Source organism: Felis catus, chromosome D2 (assembly GCF_018350175.1).
Source record: "Felis catus isolate Fca126 chromosome D2, F.catus_Fca126_mat1.0, whole genome shotgun sequence".
NCBI lineage: Eukaryota > Metazoa > Chordata > Mammalia > Carnivora > Felidae > Felis > Felis catus.
The window spans coordinates 87,571,455-87,584,514 of record NC_058378.1 but is presented as its reverse complement, the minus strand read 5'-3'; the positions used below and the strand labels follow the sequence as shown (position 1 = coordinate 87,584,514).

Below are 13,060 nucleotides of genomic sequence, written 5' to 3'. Positions count from 1 at the left end.
GATCTCAGGATATAAAATCAATATACAAAAATCAATTGTTTCTACGTACTAGCAACGAACAATTTTAATGAAATTAGGGGAAAAGCTCATTTATGATAGCATTGAAAATAATAAAACACTTAGATTAATTTAACAAAAGCAGCACAAGACTAGTGCTGAGAAAACGGCAGTTCTAAATGGACGGAGAGGAGTCCCAGGTTCACGGACTGGGAGACTCGGTTTTGTCAAGATGGCCATTTTCCCAAAGTTGATCTACAGACTTGGTGCAATTCTTGTCAAATTCCTAGCAGGATTCTTTGCAAAAATCCGCAAGTTGATCCTAAAATTTATGTGAGAAGGCAGAAACTCAGAAGAGCCAAAACAACTTTCTCAAAGAATGGGCAACATTGGAAGGCACACACCGCCTCCGTGTCCAAACTTGCTCTCATGGCACAGTGATAAAGGACACGCCAGAGGCATGCGGGTTTGTACACAGAGCAGTGAGATGAAACTAAGGGTCTGGAAGTAAGCCCATACACATATGGACAACTAATTTTTGACAAAGATGTCAGAAACATTCAATATGGAAAGGTTCGTGTTTTCAACAAAAGACACCAAGACAAGCAAATACCCACATGCAAAAAAACCCTAAAAGAACTTAGACCTGTAACCTACATTGCACACACAAGTTAACTCAGAATGCATCACTTAAAAAAATTTTTTTTTGAGAGAGAGAGACAGAGCAGGGGAAGGGGCACAGAGAGAGAGGAAAACAGAGGATCCGAAGCAGGCTCTGAGCTGACAGCAGAGAGCCCGATGTGGGGCTCGAACACATGAACTGTGAGATCATGACCTGAGCCCAAGTCGGACGTTACCTACTGAGCCAGCCAGACACCCCCTTTTTTTAATGTTTTATTTATTTTTGAGAGAGAGAGAGAGCATGAGGAGGTGGTGGGCAGAGAGAGAAGCGGACAGAGGATCCGAAGGGGGCTCTGAGCTGTCAGCACAAAGCCCAATGCGGGGTTCAAATTTATGAACCATGAGATCTGACCTGAGCCGAGGTGGGTGCTCAATCGACTGAGCCACCCAGCCGCCCCCAAAATGCATCATTCCTTTTTTTTAACTTTTAAAAAATGTTTATTTTTGAGACAGACAGTGTGTGAACAGGGGAGGGGACGAGAGAGAGGGAGACACAGATTCGGAAGCAGGCTCCAGGCTCCGAGCTGTCAGCACAGCTTGAACTCACGAACTGCGAGATCATGACCTGAACCGAAGTCAGAGCCTAACCGACTGAGCCACCCAGGCGCCCCAAAACATCATTCTTAAATGTAAAAGCTACAATTATAAAACCTCTAGAAGAAAAAAATGAAAAAATTATCATTGCCTTGGGTTAGGTAAACAGTTCCTAAGTATAGCACCAAAAGCGTGGTACCAAAAAAAAAAAAAAAAAAAAAAAAAAGGATACATTGGACTTCACCAAAATTACAAACTTTTGCACTTCCAAAGATACCATCAAGAAAGAGAAAAGAGGGGCGCCTGGGTGGCTCAGTCGGTTGAGCATCCGACTTCAGCTCAGATCACGATCTCACAGTCCGTGAGTTCGAGCCCCGCCTTGGGCTCTGGGCTGATGGCTCAGAGCCTGGAGCCTGCTTCCGATTCTGTGTCTCCCTCTCTCTCTGCCCCTCCCCTGTTCATGTTCTGTCTCTGTTTCAAAAAGTAAATAAACGTTAAAAAAAATTTTTTTAAAGAAAGAAAGAGAAGAGACAAGTCAGAGACAGAGAGACACTGTTTGTAAATCATATATTTGATAAGGGACTTGTATCCAGAATATATAAAGAGTTCTTAGAAGTCAATAATAAGACAACCCAACTGAAAAGCATTAGGAACATTTGAACAGGTATTTCACATAAGCTATGTAAGTGGCTAATAAATCCATAAAGAAATGCTTGGTTAGTGTCATTAGTTATTAGGGATTCAGGTTCACAACATAGTGAGATATCACTCCATGTCCTAGGTCAGCGCTAGGGACAGAATTGTTCCTCCCAAAATTTCTTATGTTGAAATTCTAACCCTCAGCACCTTGGAGTGTGGCTGTATTTGGATATGGGATCTTTGAAGAGATAATTGAGTTAAAATGAGGTCATATGGGGGGTTCAGTGTGGCTGGCTCAGTCAGTGGAGCATGTGGCTTTTGATATTGGGGTCGTGAGTTCGAGCCCCGAGTTGGGTATAGAAATTAAATAAACTAAAAAAAAACAAACAAAAAACCCCAAAACAAACAAACAAACAAAACCAAGGTCATATGGGTGGGCCTAATCCATTCTGACTGGTGTCCTAAGAAAAGGGAGTGAGGACACAGACACACATAGAGGGCCGACCATCCGAAGACACGAGCCAAGGACAGAAGCCTCAGAGGAGGCCAACCGTACCCACACCTCGATATCAGGAACTAACTCCGACGTGTAGCCACCCAGCCCATGGTGCTTTGTCACAGCGGCCCTAACTGACCCATGCAGATGGCTGTTATAAAAAGACAGGCAGCGACAAGTGTTGATGACGAGGGGAGACTGGAGCCCTCATACTTTGCTTGCGGGAGTGTAAAATGGTGCAGGCCCTCTGGAAAAGTTTAGCATTTTCTTAAGTTAAATGTAAACTACCACCTGACCTAGCAGTCCCACTCTTAGGTGCCTACCCAGGAGAAGTGAAGGCCTCTGTCCACACGAAGACACATAAGACAACGTTCACGGCAACGTTGTCAACAACAGGCAGAACTGGACACGGTCCGGATGCCCATCAGTGGATAAAACGGGCCCATCCATACCACGGGGTACTATTCAACAGCAAAAGGGGATGAAGCACTGACACCTGCTGTTTTCCTTGCCCTCTTACACCAGCTGGGAGCCAGGATGCGCGGCCTGACCCCAGCCAGGGGGTCCCGTCCCCCACAGCACGCAGCCAGACCCCAGCCAGAGGGCCCCGTCCCCCCACAGCGCCCGGCCTGACCCCAGCCAGGGGAGCCACAGCACCCAGTCGCTGCGCAGACGCCTACTGAGCACTTTCTCTGGGCTGCGGCACAGAGGTGACCGAGGGTGACAGGAGGGCCCTAGGAAAGCCGACAGCCCAGGGGTTTTCGGCAGGGAGACACGAGGAGGCTCTGCTCCGGGGACGTGGAGGCCAAACCAGCCGCGCCTGAACACAGCCGGCCGAGGGCAGCAAGACGGCGAGTGTGAGCACTGACCAGGGTGGTGGGGCAGGGCCTGGACACCCTCAGGCGAGGAGCAGCCAGGGCTCGGCCCGCCAGGGTGCCTAGCCCCCTGCAGCGAGGTGGTGTGAGTGTGTGAGGTGTGTGTGTAAGGCTATGGGGGAGCCCAGGCCCAGCTTCGATTGGGGGGGCACCGTGGGAGGGGAGCGGCTGCAGCAGACGCAAGTACTCCCTCCACCAGCGTCGCCCAGGCAACAGCAGCCTCGGTCTCGGCTCGGCCCCTCCCCCGCCCCGCCCCGGCTGCGAAGCGTCTGGAACCGCGTCCTTCCTCCGCACCCTCGTCCTGCGACCGCGTCCTGCAGCAGCTGCCCGTCGGAGCCGCCTGTGAGCCGTTTCCCCATTTCTCCTGGTGGAGCGGGGGGGAGGGGGGGCGAGTGTGCACGGGGCAGTGTGCACGGGTGTGTGAGGTACGTGTGCAGGCGCGTGTGCAAGGTGCGTGTGCAGGGGTGGGAGAGTGTTGGGGGGGGGCACTGCGGCTGAGCCGATGGCGGCCAGGCCGAACCGGGGTCTTCCTTTGGGGTCTCTGCTGACGGAGCGGGGGTGCTGACCCCTGGCCTCCCGGAGGATCGGGGGCCTCCGCGGGGTGAGCCGCTGCCTGGACCTTCCAGAAGAACCCTAGGTGTCCAGCCTTGCAGAGACCCGACGTGCTGCCCGGATCCCCCACCCTCAGCAGAGCAGGGCAGCTGGGTGGGGGTCGTGCTGGTGACCGCAGCCCCTCTTCCCTGCAGATCTGAGAGAGCCATTGGGAGCTGGGCGTCCCCTGGGTAGGGAGGGGGCGCCAGTTGCGTCTGAGGGTGGGGGAGAGCAGGGGGTGGGAGAAGCAGCGAGGTGGAAGGCGTCAGACGAACCAGACCCCGGGGAAGCGCTGCTGGCATAGAGAGCGGGGTGGCTGTGGCGGGGGCAGGCGCGCGGAGGGGTATCTTTCCAGAACCACCTGCCGCAGACCCAGGACGCGGGGCCACAGGTGGCTGGGATGCGGGACCAAAGCACCGCTGGGTGCGGACTTAGCTTCCCCCAACTCGGGCCTCGCGGGGCGGGGCTGGGGCCTGCAGTCCACAGACCCTTAGACCAAAAGCCAAGCCCACGACCCGCCTGCAGGGCATCTGGTGCGGCTGCGGCTAGGGCAGGGCCGGGGGGCGGAGGGCCGTGCGGAGCGCGCAGCGCCCTGCGCCCCGCAGTCACATGCACGGCCGCCACGCGCAGCACGCTCGTGCCCAGCCCGCACAAGCGCGCGCCCCGGCGCCCCGGCGCGCACCTCTACTCGTGACGCAGCACACCGCGGGGGGCGGGGGAAGTGGGGGCGCCAAGGCGAGTCTGTGACGCACGGATCTGCCGCCCGGCTTCGGTCGGGTTTTCAGCCGAGGGCCCTTGCCCTGCCTGGCCGTCCGCGTGTCCGTCCACCCGCACGGCTCATCCGGTGCCCCTTCCCCGAACGTCGGAGAGGAGCGTGCACGGCCCCCATCCAGGAGGGCACAGCGGGGGGGGGGGGGGGGGGGAGCAGATGAGCTGCTGGAGAAGACGCAGTTACGGCGCAGGGTGGAGTGAGGGGGGCAGTGGGAGCAGCAGGGGCGACCCCCCAATTCCACGGAGTTCTGTGTCTGTCGTGTGAATGAGCCCAGCCAGCCTTCCCAGAGGGTCCCCAGGTCTCAGCGAGGGAAATAAATGTTCGGGGGGAGGGGGTCCCACATGCAGCCCAGCCCCCTCCCCAGCATTACGCCTGGTGGGAGGGGCACGGAACCAGAAGCGGAGGGTCCAGAAGGTCCCAAATGGCTCCTTTCCTTCGTGAAGACTTGTCGTCGCCAGCCTCCGTTGCCATGGAAACCCGCGATGACGTAACCTGGACGTCACACCGCGTCGGAGGAGTTGGAGCTTAGGTTTGGCTCCAAGAGGACCCCAGAGGCGGAACCCCTTATAGGGAGAGGCTTCCTGTGGGGAGACTGTGCAGACCCCGCACACACCCGGCCTTCCAGCGGGGGTGGCCAACCACAGATTGACGGCAGTGCGGGAGGCGACACACTGTGCCCCTCCGCGCTCTGCTCTGTAAATCGAAGGCTGATGGGGGGGGGGGGGGCGGGGCTCCGCTGCTAGAAGGCCCAGGCACACCCTTCCCGCCCCCACGAAGCTCCCCTCAAGCCCTGAGCTCTTGTTGCCCCCACCTCCCCCCCCCCCCCCCCCCCCCCGCTCTCCTGTCAGTCCCTCCCTCCGTGGCCCCTTCCCAGCGCTTTGGAGCCACATTTCCTTCCTTGCACTGGAAAGCCCGACATCTCTGTTTCTATTCGGGTGGTCCCTTCTCCATCTCTGCCTCACCGAGCGCGGACGTGGTCTGCGTGGTCCTCGTGCAGACTAACCAATTGGTGCAAATGTGCCCCAGGCGGATCCCCTGCCAAGCCAGACTGTCCTCAGGAAAAGCCCTCCAGCAGGGGGTGGGAGTGGGGGGCGCTTTGCCGTCCTGTAAGGGCGCCCGGGCCAGGCTCGTAAATCCAAGGAGGAGCCCCAGCTCAGGGCCCTAGTAGGACCTCCCTCCCCGGGGCGCCCGGGAAGTCCACGATGGGGGCGCTCCTGTCTTGCCCGCCGGCTGCTTCTCTCGCCAGCCCCACAGAGCTGCTTCCTGGCCACGCCTCCCCCGGTCCTACGCAGCCCCGGCCCCCTGCCCAGCACCTCGCAGGTTCTCCATCCTGGGCGTCTCTCCGCCTGTCTGCCTCTGGGTAGGGGCTCCTCCTCTATATTCCCACCCTGACTGCTCACATCCAGAACCCACAGCAGGGCCTGCCTGGCCTCTGGGGTGTGAGACTGGCACCTGTGGGCCTGATGGGCACCTGCGCTGGTGGGGCTGTTCCAGGGAGACGCATTTGGGGGTGGCGAAGTCACCCTAGGACAGAAGTTTGGGGTTGCAGAGGCACGGCAGTGTGTGTAGGGTGGGTGCTGGCCTTGGCGAGGGAGGGCCCCATGCAGTGGCCAGGGTAGGAAGCACAGCCCCTGGGGCTCTGCCCTTCGTCCTCACAAGGAAGAGGGTGGGGAGACAGCCAGGGCACAGTTGCCAAGGAACTCACCCTGTCTGCTCAGCGGAACCCCAGGGTCCACATCCTGGGGGAGGGCATGGGGTGGCCGTGCCTCTGCCATCACAAGAGGTCATAAAACAAACGTGCAGCCTAATAATGTAACAGAAGGGCACCCCAGCCATCCACCATCCAAGCAAAGACTAGAAATCCCAACCCAGCCCCGACGCGGCTCCCCTCCCCAACGGGCACCGCCTCTCAGACTCTCCAGACACAGGAGCAACGATTGGTCCGGACCCCCAGAGTGCGTGTCTAAATGCCGCCGATTGGTTCCTAAAGGTTGCAGTTGGAGTTCTCTTACTATCGAACCTTCCTTTGCGCCCGGCTTCTCTTGGCCACCGTTGTTTTGTGGGACTCAGGGCTGCTCTTGCGTGAAGCTGTGACCGGTCACTTCTGTTGCTCCAAGGACTCCGTGGTAGGAACACCCCCATTTATTTACTTGTGTCACTCTGGGTGATGTGTGGTGCTGTGTGCACATTCACGCCCACCCGTCCTTCTGCTGGGTGTCCACGCTGGAGTGAGGGCTGCTCGGGGTCGGACGTTGAGTGGATTACGTGAGCGGACGCCACCCATGTGGCATCTCTCCTGGGTCCTGACGGGCTTCAGTGTGTCCCCTTAAGCTGGTTCTAATTTATCTCCCTCGGGGACTAGTGAGGGTGAGCACCTTTTTAGTATTCGTGGCCATTGAAATCTTTTTCCGTCCATTTTTCTATTGGGTTTATCTTTTTCTTTACCAACTTGAGATGTCCGTTTTATATTTTGGTATCTGCCCTGCGTTGGCTTCCTCAGGCCGCTGTGGCAAATTGCCACAAGCAGGCGGCTTAAGACAACAGACATGTATTTTTCCATCGGCTCTGGAGACGAGAAGTCGGAAATGAAGGTTGGGGCAGGGCTGTGATCCCTTTGAGGCTCTAGGGAAGATCCTTCCTGCCTCTCCTGGCTTCTGGATGCCCCCTGTGTTCCTGGGCCTGTGAATGCGTCCCTCCAACCTTCTCATCTGGACCTGAGCATCGCCCCGTGTGCGTCCACATTTCTCCCTTCTGCCAGGACACCGGTCATTGGCTTAGGGCCCCTGCAGTCCGGTATGAGGTCATCTTAGTTACATCTGCAGAGACCCTGTTTGCTAGTGAGGTTACGTTCACGGGTGCCAGGGGTTAGGCTTTGAACGTACCTTGTTGGCGAGCCCGCAGGTCCTTTGCCAGTTGCATGTCGCCAACGTCTTCTCCCAGTCGTGCTTTCTGTTTCCATTCTTTGAAGCTGCGTTTTAATAAGCAGAAGTTCTTAAATTGAATGTAGCCCTTTGATGGTTAGTACCTACTTGTCATACTGAAGAACTCTTTCCCTCCCCCAGACCAGGAAAACATTCTCCTGTAGTGTCTTCCAGACGCTTTCCCAACTTAGCTACATCCACATGGAGCAGATTTGTGTGTGTGAGGTGGGGTTTCGGTGCCTTGCTCTCCGTGTGGACACATGTTTATCGAAAGGCGGCATCTCTGTCATAAATCTGTGGTCCGTGTGCGCAGGCGTGTGTATACCACGCATCTGTACCACAGGGCTGCGCGACTGGCTGCACCTGGCGGACGAATCCTACCCCTCGGTCATTTTCAAGGGGTCACGTGTTCTTGCCCCTTGGTTTTTATATAAAATTACGATGCCGGGCATGTTCACACACAAAAGAATTCTTTTGGGCTGTGGATTGGGTGTATTGATTCTACAGATACGTTTTGGGGGAAATGATATTTTTAAACATAGAACCTTCCCACATCCATGACCATTCCCTACCCCACTTACTGAAAGAATTTAGGTCTCCTTCAGTGTCAGTAATGTTTTGATTGAGGTTTTCCATGATTTTCTCATTAAGCCTGGTCCTGAGTGTTGAATATTTCCAATGCCGCTTAAGTAGAATCTTTGAAAAGCTTATTTCCTAATCTGTTGTCACTAATGACCCCTGAATACCTTGGATGACCCTGCTGACCTCACTCTTCAGCCTTTGTCACTTACCTGTCGAGTCTCGTGGGTGTTCTGCACATACAAGGTGCTTCATCTGTGAGCAATGAGAGTTTGGCCTGATCTTTTCCAGGCCTGTTTTCTCTCATTCGTTTTCCCTGCCCGACAGCTGGCTAAAACCTCCTGCATTGTGATTTATAGAACTGATAATAACAGGCCTTGATATCTCCTTCCTCACCTTAAAGGCAAAGCTTTCACTGTTTACACTGTATAAGGACAGCTTAGAGGTTTTTGTGGATAACCTTTATCATCAGATTAAGGAAGTTTCCTTCTGCCCTTAAAGTGCTAATAGAGGGGCGCCTGGGTGGCGCAGTCGGATAAGCGTCCGACTTCAGCCAGGTCACGATCTCGCGGTCCGTGAGTTCGAGCCCCGCGTCAGGCTCTGGGCTGATGGCTCAGAGCCTGGAGCCTGTTTCCCATTCTGTGTCTCCCTCTCTCTCTGCCCCTCCCCCGTTCATGCTCTGTCTCTCTCTGTCCCAAAAATAAATAAATGTTGAAAAAAAAAAAAAATTTTTAAAGTGCTAATAGATAATTAAAATAATAAATGTTGAATTTTATCAAATACTTCTCCAGGTATTATTGAAGTTGATCAGGTGATTTTTCTTCTGTATTCCTTATGGTGAAAAGACTGATCACTTTTTTAAACAAATATTTATTTTGAGAGAGAGGGGCAGAGAGAGGGGCAGAGAGAGAATCTCAACAGGCTCTGAGCTGTCAGTGCAGAGCCCGGCGTGGGGCTCGAACTCACGAACTGTGAGATCATGACCTAAGCCAACGTGGGACGCTTAACCGACTGAGCCCCCCAGGCGGCCCTTCCTTTCTTTGTTCTTATTTATCGGTCAGCCTAGAGGTAAAATCGTCTTGAGCTCCCGAGATGGGGGTGGAGGGGGTGGGGGGGCTGTGTGCTCCTCCAGGCACCTCCGCTGTCCTCGGCTGGTCCTGTCTCTCGTCAGGGTATTCCAGCCCTACTACGGTGCTCTGTGCAGTTAGCATTTGGATCTTCTCACTGATGTCCTTTCTGTACCTCTTCCTTACTTCCTGCATCTCCAGGAGTTTTGTCAGATAGAACACAGGACGCCCAGCTAAACTCGAATTTCAGACAAATAACTTTTTGATACGTCCCATTTTGCATATTACATGGGAAATAGACGTCAAAAAACTTCCATTGCTTATCTGAAATTCAGATTTAACCAAGTGTCCTATATTTTTATTTGCACAGTCTGGCCGCCCTACTCTCCAGCCTTCTACCTGGGATCATTTTCTGTTGAGCACATAGCTGCCCTTGGAATGTGCTGGAATGTGCTAGCAGGTTGGCTAGCTGTCGGCTCTGCCGGTGTTGTGTGTCTGGGCACTCCCTGGTCAGAGGCAGCACCCCTTGCATGGCTCTGGGACCCAAAGGGAGACCAGAGGGCAGGAAGGGACTAGAAGCCTATGGACGAACACACCCACTTTGTCCTGGGAGATTGGCTTGTCCCGGCCCAGGTGTGAGGAACACCGGGGTCAGCTGGGGCCCTCTGGCTCCTGCAGCAGCCGGCATGGACGTCTGCTGGGTGCTGAGTGGCCAGTAACCTTGTGTCTACTCTGCGCAGGACGAGGACCACCCATCACCATGGTGAAGCTGGGCTGCAGCTTCTCCGGGAAGCCGGGCAAGGACCCCGGGGACCAGGATGGGGCTACCACGGACAGCGTCCCTCTGATCAGCCCCCTGGACGTCAGCCAGCTCCAGCCACCATTCCCGGACCAGGTGAGGGCCTAGACCAGCATGAGGGGGTGAGGGGCTCTTCTCAGCCTGCCCTGTGCATAGAGGGCAGTGGGGTGAGTTTATGCAGATGTGGCCTCCCCCAACGTGCAGGAGAGCCAGCAGAGGTAGAGCCGGGCTGGACCAAGGCCCTAGTCGGCCATGGGTGATCCATGTGACCTGATCAGCTCTCTGGTCACCCAGAGTCACCCTTTCCTCATCCGTGAACGGGGGTCACTGTGAGGACTCCTACAACATCTTGCAGACAGTGCCCAGCCCATGGTGCTGCCCACAGGCGCTCAGCAAGCAAACAATCCCCATCCTTCCCTGAGGGCCTGAAACAGGGTCCTGGGGTAGGTGACCGATGGGGACCCGCTGTCAGGAGGGATGTGTGAGAAGCAGGGCTCGGCTCTAGCGTAGCCCTGCCTGACCCCACACGAGCTGACTGGCATCAGGACTTGTCCCAGCAGGAGGGAGGGGGCAGGCAGCTGAAAGCTTTTGTCTGGGGGCCGTGGGGGTGGGAGCACCTCCCAGTGATCTGGGGGGGGGGCAGCAGCCGAGTCCGCCACAGGTCTGGATCTGGCTCTCAGTAGACACGTGGGGAGGCTCAGTGCTCACCCCTTGGGAGCATTCACAAAGCACAGGACTATTTGCCTGTGCCCCAGGTGGTAGGGGCCTCAAGACTCTGGGAGCCAGAGGAGAAGTCAGGGTGGACTTCCTGGAGGCAGGAGCCAAGCTGTGGAGCACCTAAAAGGGAAGCTCCTGGCCTGGCAGGGAGAGCTGACTGCAGCCCCCAGACTAAGGGGCTCCCTGTGTGGTGTGGACAGGCCCCAGGGCCGCCCGGCCCAGCAGGCTCTCTGCCTCCACCTTCCGTTGGCCTCAGCTTGTAGCCAGTGGAGCCACTAGGCAGTCCTGGCAGATGGCCAGCACCCATACCACTGCCGGGGAGCTGACCCCTGGGCCTGCCCCCGCCAGTCCTCCCGGTTCAGGGTCCTCCTGGGCCATCTCTTTCCACAGGTGGTTATCAAGACACAGACAGAATACCAGCTGTCCCCCCCGGACCAGCCAAAGAAGTTCCCCGACCTGGAGGCCCAGAAGCTGGCCTGTAACCACCCTGAGGAAGGACGCAGGGTAACCCAACCCTCCTGGGCCCATGGTGCCCAGCGGTCAGTTCCATGGGGAGTCAGGGCAGGGGAGATGGCGAGGAGGAGGCTGCAGGCCATGGGTGGCCACGTCTGGGCCAGGTTGGCCGGGACCTCTTGCTCACTCGCCTGCTGTCAGGAAGAGAGAGGGACAGGACACCACCCCGTTCAGAGGCCTTCATCCTGCTATAAAGTGGATGAGAACAGCATCTGCCTTCAGAGGGGCTCCTGCCTTGAGCCACCCTGGGCCCCACCTGCTCCTGCTGTGTGTCCGTTTTCCCTTAGTGACCCCTGGGTTTTCTAGGTACTATGGAAAGTCACTTATGCTGTATATCTGGCTAATATTTTCACCCTTCCTGTTTTTTTAGCTCTTAAGTTCACTAAATGGTTTTGGTGGTTTTTTAAATCGTTTTTTGCACACCATTTCTAAAACCCTTTATTTTTCATTAGTGACACCTGTCATCTCCTTTCCTCCGTTGTTTCTGAGACAAAAGCCAAACAGAAGCGAGCGGGGCTGTGTGAGGACCGCCCTGGTCCTTCCAACAGCTTCACACCCCCCTCCTCGGGTCTCTCTCCTTCCCGCAGCTGCCCACAGCGCGGATGATCGCCTTTGCCATGGCGCTCCTGGGCTGTGTCCTGATCATGTACAAGGCCATCTGGTATGACCAGTTCACCTGCCCCGACGGCTTCCTGCTCCGGGTAAGGCCTGGCCAGCTGGGTGTACGGGGTCGGGGGTGAGGCAGGCAGTCGCGACCTTACTCTGCCCGGGCGGGGGCGGGAGGGGGGGTGTCCCTGTGGAAGCACTGAGGTGGGCTGCCTCCCCTCCGCTTCTCGGGCCACGCCCAGGGAAGACCCCTGCGGCCCCGCCCTGATCCGCCCCCCCCCCCCCCCGCAGCACAAGATCTGCACCCCGCTGACCCTGGAGATGTACTACACCGAGATGGACCCCGAGCGCCACCGCAGCATCCTGGCGGCCATCGGGGCCTACCCGCTGAGCCGCAAGCACGGCACGGAGACGCCCTCGGCCTGGGGGGAGGGCTACCGCGCCGTCAAGGAGGGACCCAAGGCGCCCACCCAGGCGGGGGCGGCGGCGGCGGCGGCGGCGGCGGCGGCCACCGAGCCCCCCGGGAAGCCCTCCGCGCCGGGAGAGAAAGAGGCGGCGCGGAAGGCGGCAGGCAGCGCCCCGCCCCCGGCCCCCCAGTGATGGCCCCTCCGCACCTGCAGCCCGGGTAGGTGTGCTCAGGCGGCATGGGGGTCGTGGGCAGGGCGGGGATCCGGTGCGCTGGAAGCCGGGGGACGGGGTTCAGCCTGGCACCTCTTCCCACGCAGGTGGGCGGCGAGGGGGGACGCGGGCCCACCTCGCAGCGCCCGCTCTCGCCCCTGCTTCCCTCTGTCTTGGCAGCGCCCCCTGCCGGCACCTGTGACCGCCCTCGCCCGACGCTCTCCCATCTCGTGGTCGTGCCCCTGCTTCCAGGACCCCTCGCTGACGCCCCCTGCCCCCGAGCTTGCAGCTCTGTTGCTTTTCTCTAAGTAAAGATTCATATCCACCTGGGCCTCTGTTTCTCCTGAGCCTCCTTGGTCCCACGCTGACCTTTTCCCTGCCTTCCCAACCCCCGCCTGGGTGAGCGCCCGCTTCGTGTCTCCTCTGCTGCCCGGAGGGAGCCCCGAAGGATCCGGAAGAGCAGCAGCCACCGTGGGGGTGGGGGCAGTGAGGCAGCCCCGGGAAGCCGCGGCCACGCAGGGAGAGGGGGAAGGCCAGCGCCCGGCGTGCACAGGCCCAGCGCTGCCGGGCTGCAAAGGAGTAAGTTCGCCTCTATCCAGGGCTGGGCTCCAGCCCTGACTGCTGCTTAGCCCTACATCCAGTGAGGCCCTTCTGC

General features: G+C 57.4%; 1 protein-coding gene across 1 annotated transcript; it reads left to right on the top strand.

The window, feature by feature from the left end:
* The first annotated feature begins 3,438 nt into the window (after positions 1–3,438).
* CALY (calcyon neuron specific vesicular protein) lies at positions 3,439–12,735 on the top strand. The gene is made up of 6 exons (XM_023241166.2): positions 3,439–3,564; positions 9,893–10,047; positions 11,059–11,172; positions 11,769–11,882; positions 12,079–12,412; positions 12,586–12,735. Exons 2-5 carry the CDS (start codon positions 9,913–9,915, stop codon positions 12,385–12,387), a joined length of 672 nt encoding a protein of 223 aa, XP_023096934.1. The 5' UTR covers positions 3,439–3,564; positions 9,893–9,912; the 3' UTR covers positions 12,388–12,412; positions 12,586–12,735.
* The last annotated feature ends 325 nt before the right edge of the window (positions 12,736–13,060 follow it).

Bases quoted from the DNA above. Each gene is read 5' to 3' on its own strand.
- CALY (XM_023241166.2), top strand. From the start codon at position 9,913: ATGGTGAAGCTGGGCTGCAGCTTCTCCGGGAAGCCGGGCAAGGACCCC. The intron at 10,048-11,058 runs GTGAGGGCCTAG...CTCTTTCCACAG, and splicing joins AGCCACCATTCCCGGACCAG to GTGGTTATCAAGACACAGAC. The intron at 11,173-11,768 runs GTAACCCAACCC...TCCTTCCCGCAG, and splicing joins ACCCTGAGGAAGGACGCAGG to CTGCCCACAGCGCGGATGAT.